The sequence below is a fragment of the Pleurodeles waltl genome, chromosome 1_2 (genome assembly GCF_031143425.1).
Source record: "Pleurodeles waltl isolate 20211129_DDA chromosome 1_2, aPleWal1.hap1.20221129, whole genome shotgun sequence".
NCBI lineage: Eukaryota > Metazoa > Chordata > Amphibia > Caudata > Salamandridae > Pleurodeles > Pleurodeles waltl.
This window is the reverse complement of record NC_090437.1, coordinates 165,445,663-165,469,118: the sequence shown is the minus strand read 5'-3', so window position 1 is coordinate 165,469,118 and position 23,456 is coordinate 165,445,663. Positions and strand designations below refer to the sequence as shown.

At 42.4% G+C, this 23,456-nt stretch overlaps 1 protein-coding gene across 3 annotated transcripts in view; it reads left to right on the top strand.

Annotated features, from left to right (window-relative positions):
* Positions 1 to 23,456, top strand: part of LOC138298515 (zinc finger protein 718-like) — a 99,552-nt gene that overhangs the window by 56,249 nt on the left and 19,847 nt on the right. For all 3 annotated transcript variants that reach the window (XM_069236883.1, XM_069236882.1, XM_069236881.1), the window contains 2 exons: positions 5,661 to 5,726; positions 7,300 to 7,407. In XM_069236883.1, the coding sequence (XP_069092984.1) occupies positions 5,661 to 5,726; positions 7,300 to 7,407 (174 nt within the window). The remainder of the gene's footprint in view (positions 1 to 5,660; positions 5,727 to 7,299; positions 7,408 to 23,456) is intronic.

The window sequence follows — 23,456 nt, the reverse complement described above, 5'->3', positions numbered from 1 at the left end:
TGCAGTGTGTCAAGGACAGTACCGATATGAATGGACCATCATTGGTAAAATAGTATAGTCTAAGGAAGCTAATGTATACAGCTTAAGCCAGGACCTTCTTAACCATGGATAGCCACAATTATGTTCAGAATGCCCCCAATATGTCAAGAATAGTCACCAGCAGCAGTAAGAATTTATCTCTACCACTTTACAAGATTTAGTTGGAGAAAATTACTTAACTGCAAGATGGAGACACATGAGCAAGACTCTGGTTGCCCTTAGCGTCTTCATCGTCTGCACAAAAAGAAATAAAGCTCAGAAAAGAAATCTGTGCATCATGACATTTGAATGAAATATAAAGAATTTCTACAAGTGGCTTAGGAATTATACAAGTTGAGATCGTGGGTCACGCCAACAATCCGTAGCTGCTTAAATGCCAACAATGTGTTTCAGGTTTATGTCATACTACAGAAGACAGGAAAGGAGATTGCATTTATTTCCGAAAAGCATTGATTTTAAGTTTATTATATTTTTAAGTGTTTAAAGCGCCATGGCAAAATTGTTGTCATTAGTTTGAATTTTCCAGACTCAACAATCATTATATTGAATGAACATTTTTAACTATATCTTGCCACCAAAACTAATTTTCTAACTTTTTAACTAAGTGAACATTAGAAGCATAAAGTGTGAAAGAGACACAGGCAAAGTGCAGAGTCAGCTAAGAAGCCACAACAGTTTCAAGCAACCTAAAAGTTATTTTTTTCTTCAGTGAAACAAAGTTATGATTTTGGACACCAATTGTGCCAATAGAGAGATTGTTTGCTTTTAAAACTGACCCACACACAGATAGAGAGATGGATAGATAAGTATAACTGTGTATGGTATTTGGTTATTAGAAGCAAAAGTTTATCTATGTAAATGCTATGTATCGTAAGTGTTTTGTAACTACTACAGTCTTTAAGTTATTCTTTAATTCCTATTTGCCTATGCATTATTATTCGATTTGGTGTAATACTTGTTTCTCCCAGATTGTCTTTAATCTGACAACATATGGGAATATAGCCACCTGCTCTATGTGGTGCTTAGAAGCACGAAGTCGGAGTGGGGCTACTCTATAAGTCATGGTTATTATCTGTCAGGAATGGTAAATATATAGGTTAAGCTGCTTTGTAAAGTTTTGTCTATGGTTGGTTTCAGGGGCTACAAAAATAAAGGTTGACTTAATTTGGGAGACCAAGAGAGTAAACCCCCCTCAATCTTTTTTAGTTTCATACAGTACTATTATTTTGCAGGTAGGAGACAAACCAGGGTTTAGACATGCACACATGGGTGCACCCACGCACATATGCATGCACACAGATAGACAGGCCTCTAATTCTCCACCTGTACCCGCAGCTTATCTTGAATGTCGATGTCTGTCCTTGGTTGCACTCTTGCTCTTGATTCTCTCCTACCGTCAGTGCAGACTAACCGTGGTACCTTAAATAAGTAGAAACTTAAGTAATTGACGCCCTCCACTTGTCCTGTTCAGGTCCTCATGCCTCTTCCTCTTCAAAGCCCTATGGGAATCCAGGGTAAGGCTGGAGGCAGACCTCATTTAAACCATCTGTCCTATTTGCCAGCTTCGAATGGGCATGTGTGTATGATTGATCAGCTTTATTCAGATTCATTGAGTGAACACGTTACACAGTTTAAGGCCTGCACATCATGTCTTCTATTAAGAGCGCTCCTGTGGGGAGAAGCCCATCACAAATGCATGAAATAGCTGAGCATGATATGAGACTTCCCCTCACTTAGCTGAGTCAGTTTCTGATCACTCAAAACTGGGAAAGGACAGGAAGATGTCATAGATTTTAAGCCTGAGCACAGACATTTGAAAGCTATTGACTGGACATTTTTCAAATGTTTATTTTGAATGGGAGAATATCTACCATTGGAGGCAAAAATTGTCATCTTTAAAAAAAAAAAAAAAGCTCTACCCTTTAGCCGTCAGATCACTGATGTGCATGCAGCCACTTTGGATCAATGAAAAAAATAAAACTGTTTGTCCTACACAACTACTACGCATGCATTTCATGTTGTCTTGTTTCTGATATATTATTTTAACCCAGACCTAAAAGTGACAAGTCAGAAGGGGAGGAGAGTAAAAGGTCAGTGGGCAGAAATAGGAGAATGATGATTAAGCAAGGACCAGTCCAAACGTAACATTTATAAATGCGCTTCACGTTTGACGCAAGACAAGGTCAAAGACTAGAGGCCTTTTCTCAAGCCCCCAGGAAGGTACCTTTTTACAGGGTAAATTACTGAGAATATAACTCCTCCTCTCTACCATGAGGAGTGTATGTCCCATGCTTAAAACAATGTCTGTCCAGATTCTGCACCCACTGCAGTCAAAGCTAGGGCCAACTGTTTGAAGGCTCCTTTCTTCCTTGAAAACAAGTTCCTTCTAAATTACGCTGTACAAAAGAGCTGTGGGAAACTAGAGGAATAAGAGAAGGTCTGACATACTGAGATTGATCCAAAACCATAAATAACAAAATTCTGGAAATGTATTATTAATTATGCAGGTCGCACAGTATTAACTAAATCCAGCCTGATGGTTGGATGTTCCAATCCTACTCATTGTACTTTGAAACTGAAGCCTTAAATCTGAACCAGTTCAGGCCCCTCTACTTATTGCTGATCCTGCTGGACGATCATTTATCTAACCCAGGGGTATCAAATCTTTTTTCTAATAAGAGCTTCTTATGTTCAATGAAAATCATCCTGCTACTAATAATATTAGTGTGGTACCACTGACCAGTTTACACAAGATTATAGTAGTGGCCACCCAATGCTAGATTACAAGCAATGATAACCACCACTGTATCAGGCAGGGTTGCCAGCAGTAATGCAAAAAAGGGTTTGCAAATTTGGAATGCCTTTACATGGATAATTCATAATAGTCATAGGTGCAATGCCCCCACACAAGTATTAATATAAGCATCCCCAAAGTCCAGATGATTTATCACTCACATATCAGCTTTATATATATTTTGGAAAGTCAGCCATTTTTTTCAAAACGTCAGCTTATGTGTTCTGAAAATACACACATTTTCATTTCAAATGCATACTTTTCAATTCTGGTATACATGTATAAATTCAGCCAAGCAACAGTTTATATTTTAGTATGTTGGGCTGCACACAGGAGAGCTATTTACAGGTAGCTGGAGAGCTACTAGTAGTTCACGAGCTACTCATTAGAGAAGCCGCATCTAACATAATTAATGAAGCAGGTCCTTGAGGAGCACCTGAACCAATTAGAGTCCTGATAAGCTCATTTAATTGAATAGATCTTGTTGGGGTCAGCCAAAGCTAAGTCTCTTTACCTCATGTGTTAACTATAGGCAATTCCAGATTTCTGGTGTGGCTCAACCTAGAAAGAGCACATTAATGCCTTGCAAAACTACAGATTGATTGTTCTTCATGACAGTGAAGCAAAATTATGTGCAAATAATATTACCTGAAGAAATGAAAGACTGGGTTGGAGAAACAACTTTTTTAACCAGGTGGCCTTGAGGGACAGCTGTGAAACTCCAAACTCCATATTTGCCATAAACATAATGTCCGATCAAGCAGCTGGCATCAGGAGAAGTCGGCTTTACGCATGTTTTGTGGACTATGCTGCTGTCTTTGATAAGATTCATTGTCCCAATCTCAGGGGAAAATTATCTGGGTGGGACATTTCTCCAACCCTTCTTGAAGCCATCCAGCTACTTCACTTGAAAACTTGATGTGTATTAAAGTGGGTGACCAGTTGCAATTCACTACTCGTATTTGGACTTATTGCAGACTGAAACAGGAATGTATGCTTGCTCCACTGCTTGTTAGCTTATACACTGGCGATATGGGAGCTGTGTTACTAGGGGTCAGAAATGTCCCCTTAAACTGGATCCTCAGCACACATATCTTTGCTTCAGTACGCCGGTGACACTGTAGTTCTTGACACAACACCAATATGCCTACAAAGTTCCTTGAGTAAAATGGATGATTTAAATCTACAAATGACCTACTGGTTAACACAATAAAAGCAAAAACAATTCCACACAGTTGTTGATCCAAGTGTGACTTCAAGTGCAAGTAGGCAGGTGCTAAAATAGTCACTGTCACCACATATAAAATAGACACCATCGCCACATATAATTATTTGGAAGTTTACATCTAAAACACAAGGGAATACCACAACAATAAAATTTACCTATCCCCATCTCTTAATTTACAGAGCTCGACTGCTGATTTGATCTTGAGAATAAAATTAAATTAGATCCTCTTGCCCTGGATAAATTTCTGGGCAAATGCCTCAAACATATTCTTACCTTTCTACTACCTGTCTGCTTAGCCAGCTGTGACTAGAGTTTGGCCTAGTTTAAGTGGCCTATTTATGAGCTTCAATGTTTATTAAATATGGTTTGGTTTCTGATTGTGCAGAGCTCCACCAGATACGATTAAGTTAGTCATCTGTGCCGAGATAAATACAATAAAGAAATCTAATTTCTTCATCCTACCCAAAAATCACAGTAGAATAGCAGAAAGACTGGGGATGACAACTATATGGATTGACATGATTTTCCTGGAGTAATTTAAACGTTTAACTAGGGATAATGTTTTTAAGCTTACCTTTGTGGCTCCTTCTGTAACACTGATATCGCTGGAGCACATGGAGCGCCAGCAGTATATTGAGAGGGTGCTCCCTTATTGGTGTGGAGGGATCATTGTGCGACTGCACCTGCGGCATATTACAGACACGGACACAGGTGCAAACAGGCACACTGTCAATGCGCTTCATAAGGAAAGCCCTCTCGAGGGGTTAAAAGGGGTCACCCGTACACTTCCGCCTGCAGGCAGGTGCAACCACTCACTGCACGAAGCTACAGGGGGATCTCGGACCCCTCTCTAAATTGCAGGCAGATTGCCGATTTCCCAGAAGAACACAGAGCAGCTATAAAGCAGTCGCTCCATATTTCACTGAATGCACTGCCCTGGGGCAGCATAAGTTTGCTCCTTGCCTGGGGCTAGCTCATTCATTGTAAGCGCACTGTTCCTGTTTGGGCCTGGCACACATGTTTAAAGGTGCACTGTGGATCAAAAACAGGGACAGTGTGCCCTTTCCATAATAGGGCCTCTGGTACCAATTTCCACCTGGTGTGTAGATGGGTTGGACTGAATTGCACTTGGCTCCAAAAAGACAGAAATGCATTTTTGTACAAGTAAAATTAGCAGTGTTATAAATGCTCAGTATTTAGATTGCACAATAAAGTGGTGTCGACAAGGCAACAGCATTTCCGTACATTTATTTAGTTGACAGTTAACCTTAAGTAATGGATAGGGACCGGATTCTGCATTAAGTATTTTTTGTAATAAGGAAAACACCAACTCACCTAAAGTGGTGGCTGAGCTGTGTTGACCTGTGCCGATTATCAATAATTTTATGCTATTGTACGGATTAGTTACAATTGTTAGTAAATGTCTAGCACTTCTAGGGTTGGGGTATAAGGTTATCATGGTTGTCCTCTGGAGAGACATCTTTTTCTAGTACCATTTTCCATTTACTTGTCACGGAGGAAGGACATTGAGAGGTGGCATGCAGAAAAATTCTAGCTATGAAGTGACATTAACTTGTTAATTAATGTATTGGTCGACAGATTGCGTGCTCCTTGATCCTAAAGAGATTACCAAAGGAGATGAAAACATGCTGAATCTCAGTCCAAGTAAGTTCCACATGTTCTCTAAAGTGATAGTAAAGTGAGTTGTCGTATTGCTCTTAATACACATATAATGTTTTGTCACACGTTCCACGGCCACTGAAAAGATTTACATTTGCTATTTTAAAGATTCCCTAGTTTTTCACTATTTTCAACCTCAACTCTAAATTTTGTTTAGCATAGGAAATATCATAATAGCATATTACATTACCATGCAAGGCCGTTCAGTCAACCTGGCGAGGTTAGGCCTTATGAGAATGAGGCCAGCAGAAAGTACCAGCATTGCATCCAAGAGATGTAAATGTTGCCATTTTTAAGGTGTGTTTGAGAGCAACATGCACAAAATGCTTTTTTTCACGTGGTGTTGATAATCCATGTACTTTTCATGTCCCAAAGTACGTTGTTGAGATATTACAGAACATTATGTTTGAGATTAACGTTTCTACTGGGAAATACTGCATGATCTCTCTATTTTCCTTCTCACCATACTCAACATTCATACAGTCTCAACAGTGGAAATGTCATCTCCACTTTACTTAGGGAAAACATTGATGTCATGCACCGTCATCAGTGGAAACATCCTGACCAGACACACACCTAGTGACAGTTCATTCATGACCTACATTACCCAATTATTATGTGTGTGGTCTGCATTCATTAGTATTTGTGAGACAAGTGTAGCACAGGCCTAAACACAAAGCAACAGAGCATGGTACACAGAAGCGGGTTTGGCAGTCGGTATTGCAGAAGAAGGGTAAGAGAGAAAGGGGGACAAGTATGGGGTTTAGGCTTAAAGGGAGGGTGCAACAGAGAGGTGCACCTAAGGGATAGGATTGGGAACTCTGCACCCAGTCACCATTGACAAAGCCAGGGAGACTAGTGACATTGTCTGTGTAGTCTGTATTCAGTTGTAGCAATGTCTCTACTGAAAACTTTACCCTCCCCCTTTCTATCCTTATGACCTTGCAGATGTCCCAGGCGTGTTCTGTGTGCATGTACAGTAAATTGAATACCAAATCTGAATGATCTGCATGCAGTAGTGACGATATCTGAGTGCCTCTGGCTCTCCTCAGACATTTCCTGTGGTAGGGGCCTTGTGCTGTTTTTCTTGGAGAGTTTTATTACTGGGATAATCTGTGGCAGTATGTGTACTCACTTATTCCGCAGGCAGGCTGCATGTGTTCATCTTTTCCAGACTATTTGTAGTTGCCATTCTGCCATTCGCTCGAGGGTGTTACCCCTCTCCAGCATTGATTTGCGTAGCAGAACTATCTAGCATACCTCAATGGAAAGGCAATTTTCCCAACATTTGCCTTTAATCACTCTGCAGAGAGCATTCCGATCTTGTGCCTATGACTATTGATGAGTTACATTTAGATCTGGATTTTTGTTGCTTTAGAATTTTGTTGAACTGATGTGTTCTGAACATCTTCAAAATTTTAACTGGATTCAGACCTGCTGGATCCTGGATCTATGTTGGGCACACCTGATCTCTGTTGCTTTTTTGGGCATAGGATCTTACATTTAATGATATGTGTATTTATATGTGCAGTGAGTATACTATCCATTGTTTTTATAGCTTTGTACCCAGTTGCTTCTGTCTGCATTAAAGTCGAGGATAAAGCCTGTTCCATGGACTATCAGAACTCTGCGCGAAACAGAAAAGAATGTGTCACCAATGCCATAGGTGAGTACATACTTGGTCAGTGGGTGATAAAGCTAATAACTTTGTTAGTTGAGAGTCAACACTTTACAAAAACCATGAGAAATAGCAAGGAGTGCAAACAAATCACTTGAAATGATGTAGGACTGCACTTACTACAAGCGGTTGTCTGTAGTCACAAACAATTTTCAGTTGAGTTAATAATCTCTTGTGGAACCTATTTAACCCTTATCGAAAATAAGCATTTCAGCTTAAAGCTATTAGGCAACTCCTCTTTGCAAAAGATAACTAGCAACCGAGAATCACTTCTACCTTGCTTAGCATCGTTGGCAAAGGGCAGTTAGAACTATACCCACAGTAAGCCAGGTTATTGTCTGCACATACCCACATCACTCATGGAGATAAACAGAGAGAAGGAAATGTAATGCAGATGTTGCAGCCAGTAACCTCTGACTACTGTGGTTGGTATTTAGATGTACTTGGGGTAGCAGTACATTTTAGAGCATGTATGACCTTACAGAAGGGGAAATGTCATGCACAAAGCAGTGCAGAAGGTCAATATATGTTAGTTATATACAAATTAATGGCCATTTATACAGTTCACTCTACTAATGAGCATCTACAGAGCATGTGTGCAGCTGTGTACAAATAAATGTGTTCCATTTCTGAGGATTATATCACTAATTAGTCTAGCATCTTGGTCATTGCAATTTAAAAGACAATGGTTACTGAACACTATCTTTGGTTAGCATTGTTGTTTACCACTGGTATTACTTTGACAGAGGGATTTCCTGTTTGAAAATAAGGGTCCTGGCCAGGGGCAAACAGCGAAATCACAGAAACACTCCAGGCTACCCTAAAACATATATTGGCGAACCTCCTAGGTCTGGACTCATAAGAAATATATGGCAAAATTAGAGGAAGTTGGGTAGTGATAACTTTTTTATTATAATTTCAGTAGATAAAGTTTTTTAGTTCAATCAATCCAGATATAACACATATAAACCCTACAGAGTGTAAACACAATGCCCATATTTTCTAATTATTACTGTTCTAAAGATATATGTTGATTTGAAACATAGAAATTAATATTTCATTTTAATAAAAACTTCATACATCATCCAGATACACACCATATCTTCAATCAAACCACATTCATACCTGCATCACCACATACTTAAAAACCTTCATCATGTGTCAAAATACAAATCTATTACAAACTCTGACTGATTCCATATGTCATTAACATCATAGGATTGTTTCACTGGAGTTAAAGAATCTTAAAAATTGCTTGTGCGGCTATGACCTCAACTTCTCTTCTCTCTTTTTTTGGCAATTAACTTGGCTTCTCTTCTCGACATGCATTTCGACAAAACTGCCTTCTTCAGGAGTAGCCATTTGTCTTATTTTATTATACTTTATGTTGCCTCTAGATATCCCATCTAAAAACACAGTAACAATAATCACAACTTCCTCTACCAGCCATACTTTTCTTGAAACCCATTAATTCATTATCTTCCCATAGGTGAAGGGAAGTGCTCTATTCACCAGTAAGTGTTGTTCTACTGTTGTATCTTCATGCTTGATATACCTTAAAGGTGCATGAAATCTTTTAGTGCAAACCAAAAAGGGGCTCCATGTTCCAATGGAATACATTTTTAAATACTCCTTTTGTGCTATTACCTCTTGACGATTTATATCAGCCTGATCCTCCTGAACCACTGCTGTCTCCTTGGTGGATCTTCACTATATATCTCGAAAATGCAAAATCCTTAATCCCCAGAATATAAACTTTTACATCATAATTCTTTCATTTCTGCAGCTTTCATTTTAATGTATTATACCTTAGAATTTGCGAATTCACTGCTCATTGATTTTTCTCCTCCTTCCAACCGTCATCCGGAGAACACCTCACATTTTATCTTCAGAACCTTTCCACACCAATCTTCTCTTCCCATTGGGTTCCCTGCTTTGGACCTACTGACAATGTTCCTTTTTTGGATACCTTGTGCATAGAGAGGCCCCGGAAAAAGCCTCATAAAACAACCTTACTATTAATAAAACAATTATAACCTTCCTACTCTCAGCATTTGTTTAAATGGCCGTTTCTTCACATCCTACCACTCCTGACTCTATTGTGTCTGCATCCTTATGGCGGGCCTTTCGTCAAAAACCTTTCACCAAACTTGGCATTTCTTTAAACTAGCTGTTACTGCACACCGTCACCCTTTGCCTTATCTTGTTTATCTTTCCTCGTCCCATTAAGCTCACCTTTCTAAAATCAGGAACCAATCACGCTCTACTTTGAACATCGTATCAAGCCACAACTTGCCACTTCAGTTCTATTTACTACATATATTTTATGCTGTATGCCTCAATTCGGTATTTATTTAAACTGGCCATTACTACGCATCATCCCCCTTTACCTTGTCTAGTAATCTGTCCTCATCACATTATGCTCACCTTTCTAAAATTGGGAACCGATCATATCGAGCCACAACCTGCTACTTCAGTTCTGTTTATTATCTCTATTTTACGTAATATGCCTCAAATCCAAAAGTTCGAGCGAGATGAAAATTACACAACAAAATCCTCATTTATCTTACCTTTCATTGTAGGTACCGTACAGCATCCATTTTAGGACATCCTCATTCCTCACTCCTCATCCCTACTTCTCATCCCTGCTTCTCATCCATCATCCCTACTTCTCATCCATCATACATCATCCCTGCTTCTCATCCATCATCCCTACTTCTCACCCATCATACATCATCCCTACTTCTCATCCGTCATCCCTACTTCTCATCCATAATATATCATCCCTACTTCTCATCTATCATCCCTACTTCTTTTCCATCATCCCTACTTCTCATCCCTGCGCCTCATCTCTACTTCTCATTTGTGCTTCTCATCCATCATCCCTAATTCTCATACATCATCCCTACTTCTCATCCATCACCCCTACTTCTCATCCATCATCTCTACTGCTCATCCATCATCCTTCATCCCTACTTCTCATCCATCATCCCTACTTCTCATCCATCATACATCATCTCCATTATACCTCATCCTTACTTCTCATCCATCATCCTTACTTCTTTTCCATCATCCCTACTTCTCATCCCTGCGTCTCATCCCTACTTCTCATTCGTGCTTCTCATCCATCATCCCTACTTCTCATACATCATCCCTACTTCTCATCCATCACCCCTTCTTCTCATCTATCATCCCTACTTCTCATCCATCATACATCATCCCTACTTCTCATCATCATACCTACTTCTGATCCATCATACATCATCCCTACTTCTCATCCCTCATCCCTGCTTCTCATCCCTACTATTTATCCATCATCCCTATTTCTCATCCATCATGCATCATCCTTACTTCTCATCCATCATCCCTACTTCTCATACTTACTGTCATCCATCATCCCTACTTCTCACCCATCATCCCTACTTCTCATCCATCATACATCATCCCTACTTCTCATCCCTCACCCCTGCTTCTCATCCATACTTCTCCTTCATCATTCCTACATCTCTTCCATCATCCCCATTTCTCATCCCTCATCCCTGCTTCTCATCCATCATCCCGACTCCTCTTTCCTCATCCCTCAGTCATACCAACACATTTTCAGTTTTGTGAAACACACCTTCACACTCATTGGCTGGCAACAGCCAATCAGTTATGAGAGAGGCCTGTATTCTATTTCACTGAAGAAAAGCCTTCTTATTGCATGTGCTGGGTGAAGATGGAGGAGAGGAAATGCAACTGTATGTTTGTTTCCAGTGAATTCAATGCTGTACAACATTTCATTGTATTCAACTAAGTGTTTTTCTGTTTACACAGGCCTCTGCAGAAAGCTCTGCTGGTTTGGGAAATACAATGAGGCCACAGCATGGGCCATAAATCAGCTCTTGGAGAAAGGGTTACACAGTTCATCTACAGTTCAATGTAAACCTTACTATATTTGTCTTCATCTAAACCATATTTTAGAAAGTATTTTGATTCCTAGTAACATCTCTCCTTCTCTCAGTCCAATCTTTAATTGGATTTGATAGCATTTTCCCGAGGGATTTCATTGTTTAACCCCCTCACGTGTATGTCCAACGTAAAAATACAATATACCTCTCTGCGTTTCCTTATTTCTGTCATATTCATACCTCCTTTGTTAGTATTTTCTCCCAAAATTAACAATTTGATTTCTTCCAGTTTATGGCACAATTCTAGGTAATGTTTCACCAAAGGTATGTTCAGCTTGCCCATCTTAATTGCTGAATGGTTTTCTGTCAATGTAGTGGCAATACTCTGCCCTGTCTCACCTACATAGCCATATCCAGACAGGCAGACTACTAGGTAAGCAACATTTATGGTCTCACAATTGCCACATGATTTTAGGTATATTGTATAGACATTGATGGTAAAAAGATATAGCTTAAATCATTCCTTCACAGGCTTTACATTGCAGACATTTGAAAGTTCCACATATTAGAGCACTTCCGTCTATAGTTTTTTTAACAAACGGATTCATTGTAGGAAGACGTGATCTAACCAAATTATATTTCAAATTTCTATTACGCTTGTGCTCAAATAATGGCTTAGGAATGTTTTCTCCTTTAGCATCACTGTTAAATATGTGCTAATTACTGTTAGTAATTTGTTGCACTTTTTCATTCAACACTGGGGTTGTCCTATATCGGTCTCCTACCCGTTTCTCAGTTTGTGGAGGGTATTGGGCATGTTATTATTAATGGTTTTGTAAATAGTGGACACAGCTTTGTCTGGCACTGCCTCCTTGAACAGTCTGCCTTCCCGAGGGCCATTTTCGGGGGGATCTGGAAGTATGTTTTCTGCTTTCCATACATGGCTAAGCTGTAAGTATCTATAATGCACCATGTCACTGAGCTGGTATTCTGCGTGTAGGGAGAGGAAGTTCCCTCCTTTAGTAGATCCCCCACTTTGGAGATACCAATACGGTCCCATGTAGCAAAACCTCAGATTCCCAGGTTCTTTAAAACTGTTCCCTCTCCATACTAGTATTTCACGAGTCAGTTTCTTAGCCCAGCCTAAGCATTTTGTTGCCTTATTCCTGGCCTTCAGTGCAACCCGAGTGGCTGGTAACAATCAATTCCTACCGCTACCCCCATAGAGATAGTGGTGATAAGGGTGTGCTTGGAATTGTAGCCTCTCCAGGGCATAGGTTCAGTTGTCATCCTCTTCGTGTCTCCATTCTTTTATGAACAACAAATGTGAGTCCCAGCAAAAAGCCCAGTGATATGCTCAGATGTCTGGGAGAGCTATACCTCCATTGTACTGGTTGCGTTGTATGGTTCGAAGGGCTATGCTGGGGGGCTGTATATGTCCACAGTGATTTTTTGCAGAATGTCTTCTATTTTAATAAACAGTTTGTCCGCTGTCTGAAAGTGGGTGTTCTGGAGACTTTGGGAGGGTGATAATTTTAAACTCTGCAGCCCTGCCCATGAGCGTAAGGGGGAGCATTTTCCACTGTTCCGCATCTGCTTGAAAATTTGCAAGTATTCTTCACACATTCCGGTCTATACTTCTTTCTTGATGGGATGTTGCATAGCTCCCTAGGAATTTAGAGCCTTCTCTTTCTACTTTCAGTTTCTTTGGCAAGTCTGCCAGACCCAAATGCCCACCCAAAGAGACTAGGGCAGACTTGTCCCAATTAATGGTATACCCAGAGTGTTCCCTGTAACACTTTAAAGTTCGTAGGATTGCTTGTAACAAGTTCTGGGGCGAGTGATATAAAGGAGTATGTCGTCGGCATACAACAAAATCTTATCCTGAGTGTCCATTGTCTTCGGGTGCCCAAATCTCCAAATCTGTGGATGGCTGTGCATCATACAGGCTAAAGGTTTGAGTACCAGTGCAAATAAGAGAGGTGACAGGGGGCATCCCTGCCGGGTTCCCCTCTGAATGGGAAATTCTTGAGAGAGTATTCAGTTGACCCTTACTGCCGCCATAAGCCCTATGTAGAGGGGTTTACCGATCTCAAAAGCTGGGGCTCAAATCCTATGTGTCGTAGGGTTTGCATCATAAAGGGCCATTGTACGGCATCAAAGGTCTTCTCAGCGTCTAATGAGAGAAATAAGTGGGGGTCCTCTCTTTTGTGTACTTCTGCCATCCAGTTGTGGTGCCTGCAGGAGGTTGCCTCTGCTTGATCGCTTCGGTATAAAGCCGGATTGGTCTTTATGGAATAGAGGAGTAATTAGCACTGTGGCGAGTATCTTTGTCTCGATATTCAGTAGGGAGATCGGTCGATACGACCCACAGTGATTAAGTGGCTTGCCCTCTTTATGGATTACCACTATAGTGGCTGTGCGAAGGTTGGGGGGAGGATTTTGTCGTCACAGGTACAAAGGATAGTTCAATAGGTGAGGGGCTAGTATGTCTGCCTGCTTTTCATGGCCCTAGAGTCTTGCCCGGGTTTAATTTAGTTATAGCAGTACGAATTTCTAGCAGGGAAAGCTCTGAATCTAGGGCTTCCCGATTGTCGGCAGGAAGGGTGGGCAGCTCAGCATCCGTCAGGTATTTCTCAATTTGAAGCTGGTCCGCTAAAGGACATGCTTTATAAAGGGTCTTATAATAGTTTGCGAATTCTCTCGCTATGTCGTCATCTGAGTCGTAAATCATACCCGAGTTTCCTTTGATAGACTATACCCATCAGTTCTCTCTCTCGTGGCAACCCAGCCAGGCCAGAAGTTTGCCTGCTTTGTCCCCTGCCTTATAGAAGCAGTGTTGGGTCGCTAGAGTCTGTTTGCATACTTCATCCGTCACACGCTCTTTGAATTCCTCCTATAGTGTATCTAGAATGCTCTTTGTTTTGGGGGTTGACCTGTGTGTGTAATCGGAATCTGCCAGCAGGATGCAGTGTTCCAGCTCTTCCAGATCCCATAATACCTTTTTTTTGTATGCCATAATATTTTGTGCCCAGTCTCGTATCACAGCTTTGTATGCTTCCCAAAACGTCACTGCTGAGTCTACTGAGTCTTTGTTTTCTGCAAAATAGAGCTCAATCTCCACTCAGATTTCTTTCAGGGTCGCTATGTCTCTTAGGGCCAGATGTAGGTAAGTAAAGTTTTGCGAGTTGCAAATTGCAAGTCATACCGACTCGCAATTTGCAACTCGCAAAATTGTATGCAGAAAGGTGTCTCAGACACCTTCTGCAACTCGCTATGGGGTCGCAAAGACCCACCTCATGAATATTAATGAGGTGGGTCGCATTTTGCGACCCCATAGCGAGTCCATGCATTCACAGGGATAGTGGCCTGCTGAAGACAGCAGACCTCCATGTCTGTGACTGCTTTTTTAATAAAGCGTTTTTTTTTTTTTTTGACTTGCAGCCCGTTTTCCTCAAAGGAAAACGAGTAGCAATTCAAAAAAATAATGAAACCATTTGGTTTAATTTTTTCAGAGTAGGCAGTGGTCCATTGGACCACTGCCTGCTCTGAAAAAATATTTTCCGCGACATTCACAAAGGGGAAGGGGTCCTATGGGGACCCCTTCCCGTATGCAAATGAGTTACCACCCACTTCAAGTGGGTGTTAACTGCGAGTTGGTTTGCGACCGCTTTCGCGGTCACAAAGCAACTCAGCATCGCGGTGCGAGTCGCAAATAGGAAGGGAACACCCCTTCCTATTTGCGAGTCGGATTCACATTTTGCGAGTCGGTACTGACTCGCAGAATGTGAATCAGCATCGCGATGTCCGTTTTGCATGTCGCAAACTGCGTTTTTCGCAGTTTGCGACATGCAAACCGGTTGCTACATCTGGCCCTTTGCTCCCAAGCATTTAGTTGCCATGTAGTGTTGTTTCTATGGAGTTTCCATTCCAATTCAGTCAGTAGTGGGGAGTGGTCTGATAGCCCCCTTGCAAGGTAGTCAGCCAGGCGTATTTCACTTAGTTCACCTGCTGGGGCGAATACATAATCTAATCTAGAGGAAGTATTGTGGGTTCTGGAGTGATAGGAGTAGACCATGTCTCCTTGGTGTTTACATCGCCATGGGTTTATGCGACCCAGGGATTTTACGAAACGGGCCACTGGTGTGGTCGTATTTGCTATTGGTGGAGCCCTGGATCTGTCCATCCTTAGGGACATGACATCATTGAAATCTCCCCCAGGATATCTAGGGAAGAAGGGGCATCCATCAGGATTCCAGCCACCTTTTGGAGAGTAGATTGTTGGAGTCGTGGGGGGCATACACACTAACAATGGTGACATTCTGTCTACCTCACAGGCCCTGCACTGCCACATAGATCCCTGCTGGCCCACCCATTTCCTCTGTATATGAAAAGGAGGTGTCGTCCTGACTAGGATCGCAACCCCCCTGGATCCTGATGTGTACCCTGCGTGTGCTAATAGTGTATAGGCTCCTCGGGCTAGAAATTGGCACTTGGTCCCCTGTAGGTGTGTTTCCTGGAGGAGGACGACATCAGGTTTTGTACATCAAATATAATTTGCTACTAGACCCCTCTAACTTTTGCCACCCAGTCCATTTACATTCCACAAAGGATGGTATGGTGGCTACAAGTCATATCTGTGTCATGCATCTTGTCCATTGTTTTGCATGTTTATGTATAACAATTTCACCTTGTAGATTTCTGTCATTATTAAATACATTCTCCACTGTGGGAACCATAGTGAACCATTGTGAACTAATAACAAATGACATAAGCATAATAGAAACATTACTTTCCTATTTCTGCCACCCTACCTCCCGCCCGTCGCACACATTCCTTCTCCGAACTTGCAAATCTTGGCCTAAGAGATCTTTAGCCGCCCTTATCCAACATTAAACTTATGTACTCTTATTTTCCAACTTACTTCAATTTCATTCACTCCTCACATTCACTCTAAGGTTCGGACTAATACCGGAGGAGGGGTGGAGGAGTGGCGGTTGGTAGCAATACACTCTCTCCAATTAACCATCCTCTCTCATGCACCCACAACTCACACTTACTCACTCACTCACTCTGGTAGTCCTGTATCTGAGACTCCTAGTCAGTCTTGGTTGTGTCTTACTCTCACATACTATAGGTATCACACTCCATCATTCACACTATTTGCTTGGCTCTAGGAGTCCTTGGAGCTAAGCAGTTAAGAAATAAAAAAAGTGGTGGGGTGAAAGTGGTGGATGTTTATTAGCTACCACAGTCAAGTCATTGGGTGAAGAATCCTGAAATGGTGGCCTTCTGTCCTCTGCCAGTTCTTCATCAATCCCCCTCTGTTGGATTAGTCGTTCCCCATGTCATCACTGTCTTCCTGCATCAGATCTCGAACGGAGTGTCTGTCATCACTATTATGGTCCGTTTTGTTTCCAAGTTGATGCTCAAATGTTTCCTTGTCAGCTCTGCTCTGCAGGTGGAACTGTGGTCGTTCCTCCACACATTCCCACGCTTATTATCTTTGAATATACCTTTACTTGGTGAGGAAGAGCAACATGTATTTCAATTGCATAGTGCGAAGTTTGTCTTTCACTGAATCAAATGACCTACGCTGCTTTTGCACATCACACATATAGTCAGGGAAGAGCATTCTTTTGGAGGATTCACATTTAACTTCCCCCATGCGCCTGGCTTCTCAGAGTAGTACATCCCGGTCTTGAAAGTTAAGGAATTTCAATATTATTGCTCTTGGTGGGGCGCCTGGCAGTGGCTGGGGAGGTTAATGCGTTGTGGGCCTTTTCTATCATAAAGCAGGACGAGAGTGCATCTCTTGGGAACGTGGTCTTTATCCAGTTGCTCAAGAATTTGAAGGTGTTGAGTCGTTCACCTCCCTCCAGGAACCCAAGAAAGTGGAGATTGTTACATCTTGCTCGATTTTCTGGGTCGTTGACTCTCCATACCAAGTCTTTAATTGTTTTTTTGGTTTCTTTCTTCTCTTGGGCCATTGTTTGCTGGGCATCTTCTAGTTCCAATACATGACTTTTTGTTGCTGTGACCCTCTCCACAACATTTCTTAAATCCGGTCTCAATAGTGTGATCTCCGAGTAAACCTCCCTAATGCATGTTTCCTATGCTGCTCTATATTGATTTATTGCCAGCAGGAACGTTGCATTGTCTGGTGGAAGTGATTGTGCATCCTCTGGTTGTTGGTGTTCTGTCTCCCTGGCGTACTTGTTTAATTTCCCCTGTCAGGAGGCTTTCTGCTCTTTATCTTTTGCCATTATATCAGCCAGAAGGTGAGTTAACTGTCGCGGAACCAGGTAGTCCCAGGTATTGCCTCAGTCTAAGGTGAGTACTAGGATGAGACTGTGGTTGCTGACTCCACCGTGTATTTTGTGTTTTCTTCTACCAGAGAGGCCTTGCCCTGCTGAGCTTTATAATGTCCTCTCCCCCTATATTGATAGACAAGGTACTGTAGTAGGAGCCGCTCGACTATGCAAAGTCAGCCCCGAGTATCGCTAAAGTGCATTGTCACATACACAGTTTAGGGGCCACTTTTGCGGTCATTTGCCCTGGGGACATGATGATTTGCTTTCTTATGACCAGGGGTTCCCAGTTGGCCAATGATGGTAAGACTGGTACTCTGATGGTTTTAGTTAAAGTCTACTGTGTAGATATGTTAAATGTGGCCCCATATAATGTCAACTGGCTGGGTTCTCACGGGGGCTGGAGGTCAGTAGTTTTTGCCGTCTTAAACACTCCCTCCGTTCCTATTCCTTGGCCCTCTCTCGATGGCTGTTATCACAGAAGAATAGGGAGGGGAGAGGGCACGTCTTTTGGCTGTTCAACCCCACTCTTGCCCTCTGAGGGTGAAGTCCACTTTTTTACTGTCTGCCGTGGCCTCACAGTGTGCTTCTCCTTTGTCCCTGCACAAAGACTGGCTTAGCAGGAGACTCCAGCTCTTCCCCGGCCTTCCTCCCTCTACCAATATTGTCAGAGAATGGGGCAGTGTAACCATGTTCTTCTCGACTGGCCGGCCCCGTTCTCGCTCTTTAGAGGGAGAGTCTATCTCTTCACTGCCTGGTGAATCCCCGCAATGCACCTCTTTCCCGCGATGGCAGGATCCATTCAGTGAGTGTCCCCCGGCCTTCTATGTCAGCTGGGTTAGACCTGCGCTGCTCACTCACCGGGGCGGGGGGGTTGGGGTTCACCTCTCCTCATGGTGTACCTTCAGGGTTGGGACCGGGTTTATCTCGAATCTCCCTCCTTCGTTCCCACCAGCTGCAATGTCTGGGCAGCGACTGGGGGCTAGCGCCATTCTCTCAGAGTCAGGCCACTGCTCTCTCGCAGAGGCCAGGCACCAACCTCGGGGCTCCAGAGTCGCCCGGAGTCCAATGACAGAGTCGAGTTGCTAAGTCTTTTCTTCGGCAAAGGGACCCATCTATCATCACCTGGAGTTATTCTGCTGTGAGGGTGGTTGATTCATCTCAGTGATTTCCCGTGTGGTGGACCGGTAGGCTCTGAGGCCGTCTTTGCGCTCTGAAAGCTGCTATCCTGCACATTCCACTGTCGCGTAGGCTCTCATTATTCTAATGAGACTACTGGATTTTGAGCGGCAAGATCGTTCACAGTGTGGGGGACTAAGTCTTACCCACGGTGAAGGACCCTTGTCGATCTAAATCCGGCTTTGCTCCGGCTAACTAGCAGTGCCTCACCTCTCCCAAAGGGAAGAGACAATTGGGCAGCCGAGCGCATGACATCTTAATACTTCCCAGGGAAGTCGTGGTCACTCAGGTCACAACCGGTTCTCTCATACACAGTTCGGTCTCTTATATAAATGACAGAGGCAGTTTGAGTTTTATAGATTGGTTTAATAAAATGACTGCATTTTAGATAGCAAAGCGTGAGCTGCAATAACCAGAACTATACAACACAGTAGGATTAAAATAGTAACGATAAGAGTGAAGCACAAGAATAAGGCTATCATAGTGCAACGAGGTTAGGTTCTCTCTAAGTTATATTTTGAGCACAGCATGTAAAGCTCTAAGCCTGCCTTTCAGGTTCCCCTGGGAGGACATCAACCCTCATACCTGAGCAAAGGCCTGTATTCTGCATCAGCATCTGCAACAGGGCAGTCAGCATCTAGTTGTAGGTTCCTGGTCGGAATCTCCCTCTGACGTGCACTAGGACTAGACGGTGTTTTTATAACTAACACGCAGTTGTTCTAAGAAAATGTCCCTACGTAAGGATGTGTTTTTTCTACGAACACTAGAGACTAAACTTCGACCACGTTTACTGGCAATGTACCAGACTGTAGCCTTGACTGAAGCACAGGGTGAGCAAGAATGCATTGTTTGAGAACACAGTGCTGGACTAAGCTAAACAGTGTGATAGAATGAAATAAAAACAAGACCGTAAAACTGGTTATTGTAAAATAACAGTTCGAGGGTGAATAAAATGTATCTAGGGCAAGGTGCACAGAGGCCTAATATATTAACCTAACGTGCATGAAGCTATATTAAAAATGGCTACACTACACCCTCCCCTTGTCGGTAGAAAGTGGTTTAAGCCGAAGCTAAAATGCCCTAAGCTAAAATATAAGTAAAACCCTATTCAATTTCAACAAGTTAAGAGGACCCACAAGCATAGTAATTGTCAATTTAAAAAATGAGCATGTGGCCAAATGCCGAATTCAAAGGAAAATGTCAATGTAGAATAAGTCCAAATCAAGCATCGGTCATGGAAAGCAGGAGATTCTCCACTTCGGCAGATGACAAAACCGGAAAATCCACACCAAAGACTATCAAGGAGCAGGTGTGTTCCAAAGCCCCAGTGTCAACCAAGGCGGCATCCCGTGTAGTGCCCATAAACGAGTTAATATCAACTTCCTCCAGGAAGGGTATCTCGTAATCAGCTTCTCTAAGCAAACGCAGCCGCAGCGCGCATGTCTGGTAATGAGCCCTCATCGAGAACATCAACAGATGAGCATCAACCACAGGGGGGCGTCGTTGTGAGAGGCAAACGTCCAGTGCATGTTCAAAAGAGCACCAAAGGCACCGAAACACGGGCTGCACACAATCCAAAACCGGTCTGAATGACAGAGACCAGTTACACTCCAAATGTTCCAGGAGTGTTGCTCCAAAGTACTGTATCATGCGTTCACGACACAGCTGCGCTGATGGGAGCGCCGACATTCGTCCTTGTTGGGGCGGGACCGCCATTGCGGAAAAACAACAGCAACAGCAAAATGCCAGCTAATAAAGGCAAAGTTATCGGAAATCCTCCAAAAATGCTTCCGAAAATTGAATAAATAGCCGAAGGTTTTTAACCGAATATGGAAGAGAAGGTGTGAACGAAACCAATACCAACAGCTTTGAAAAAATGTGCTAATCCAGCCGTGCTGAAAGCATTAAATATACGTCCCACGAGTTCACCAAAGTGGCTCGGAAAGTTTGTATTTAACAGGGACTGTATTTCTGCCGACGACCTTGCCACCTGAAGTGCATAGGTCTTGCGTGCAGATGTAAGGGCCACATGCTTCTGAAACAACAAAGCCTTCAGTCTGCTTAACTTGTCAAAATTCACCTTGGAAGTAGCAATGTGAGGCCAAATATCTGCTACCTCCCTCATTTTAGTGGGGGGAAACAACACGTTCCTGCAGCAAGTAATGACCTTAGTGACCGAAACAACGTAAACTATTCCGGCCCGCATGCCACAACAGTCTTCACTATTGAGGAGGAAGTAGCTGCTGTTTGAAAGCACCTGGAACATGTGTTTTATCAAGGGGACTAGAACTCCCTTCAGATAGCAAGCCAAGTTCGCAACCGAGGCATTACACGCCCCATGCAAAGACAGCTGCTTACAAATCATCTAATGGCTGACTGAAGTCTCACATTCACTGCCGCTAAGAAAGACCTCTTTCATGCCATTGAGGCATTTGTACAAGAAGGGAAGCTCCCACACCTCATGGATGTAACTATCTCCCATCTTTTCATATCTGCCTACCGGAGCATGTTTCAAACAAGAAGTGAATTGTAATGTAGAAATAGGCAGATGAATAACCCCGTGTATCAACCACTCTGCTGAGGGAATCTCGGCCACGGTAAAAGGCAATCTTTCTAACTTTTCAATGTTGAGCATGACATAAGTCGCCTCCTTCTTAGCCATTAGTTGTTGTTGTTGCGTCAAATTAAAGGACAAAAATATTTCCCTGGCACTGATGTGCTGCCACGGAACGCGACCCGCCTTCAATGTCTGAAGCATCCAACCCAACTGCATAATGGACCTGGTCTGACTCTGTCCATGATATAAAGAAGACATATCAGATCGTATAATGTCTATAGCAGAAGAAACAATGTTGTTAATTGTATATATTCGGTCGGACAAGGTGTGAATTCCATTATCCACAACGGTTAATGCTTTTTTCAGATTTTCCTGATCTATCTGCCTTAACCGGGCTGCAGCCTCTTGTTGGGAAAGTTTCCATATTTCATTGTATACTTCATACAAGAAACGCTTCCTACGTGGTATCTTCGGGCCTGACAAAAAATCTTGTAAGTCAGTGTCATTAGACAGGAGAGTGAGATGTGTCTTAACTGCATCTAGCGAGGATGATTTTAGCCATTGCTGGCACAATTTTCCCACACTATATGTTGTAATTATTTCAGCATGTTCTGGTGATATATAGCGAGGGTCTGACCTACTTGTTCGAAAAAACCCCGAGGAGGTGACAAACGTTGATGACACCGTCGGTATCTATTGGCCACAATAACCACCCGCCTGGACGTGTTAGTGAAGTGTTAAATGTACCATTCTGGACCCATGCAGTAAGCTCACTAAAAGTTGCATTCGTGTACTTTTGCCTGTCATTAAATTTTGCAGGGGCAGGTATGTAAGGCATGTTAAATTCTCTGATTGTAGCTAAGCCTAAGCAGCTGGTCTGTAGTACTGTTTCATTTCAAAAAATCATTTGAACGGGAATGAGACATGCTCTAAACAATGCTTCTCTACCCTTAGTTTGCCAATTTTTTGTTCCCCAAACACTCTTCAAATCAACATTTGATAACCTTCAATTGATAACCGGGAAACAAAGGAGTCCGAATATATAAATTTCGTGTTGGTCAACAACATTTGTTTATCCTTAGTCGGAGTTAACTTAAAATAATATGACTCAGCATTCTTTTGATGATGCCCAGAAAAATACGTACATTTTTCAAAATAAGTTTTGGAACTCCCTTGTGGGGGAGTTGAGCAATGTTCCCATTGCGTATAGTCGAAAATGGTTTTCGGACTGCTGGCTTTATTTATGAAGTGGTGCTCATAATAATTATAGCAAAACATGTCACCATAATTGTCTCTAAACTGGTAAACATCTTCATTTTCATAGACAGTGTAATATTGTAATTCTGTCATCACTGAGTCAACTGTCTTCACATCCCAATCATCAGATACAATGCCTGGTATTACTATATCATTCATAGATAATTTTAGCACATACGGTATTTGAATTATTTCAGTGGGACCGTATATATCAAACATTACTTTATCCCACACAATCCCATCTGGAATTGGCACTGCAGAAATGTTCACAAAGGACAAGTCTCTTCGAACCTTATGTGATGAAAAATGTGGTTTCAACACCTCCTCCACCTGTTCGACCGCTGATCTCTCGGGAAGAAAATGACCATGTATCAACAGAAAAAAGGTAATGACAAACCCAATCCAAAGAAAAAATGCTAGCATAGTCAATAAAAGCCACAGATAGTTCCATGGAAAAACAAAATATGTATCTTTAAGCCAATGTATCAGCTTACATGGACCTGACAGGTCAGCAGTCGAAGAGGCAAACGAGTCCGATAGACCGTCATTGTTGTTGGCAAAGTAACCAGAGGCAGTTAGTGCAAAATGCGTTGCCATAGTCAATGGAGGAGTTGGTGTTTCCCGCGGTGGTACACTGTAGACAGCACCATCCGTCACGTTTGTAGTCATGGTGACTTGATCAAATGTTTCTAAGTTGGTCGTTGTTAGTGGAACTAATGCGAGATCATCATCCACCCTCCCAAAGCTCGGAGAGGCAACAGTGTTGGTATAGACAACTTGAAGCGGAACATCTTCTCCAGTAGTGAGAGGGATTCGGGAACTACTGGATATTCCTCTTGGTCG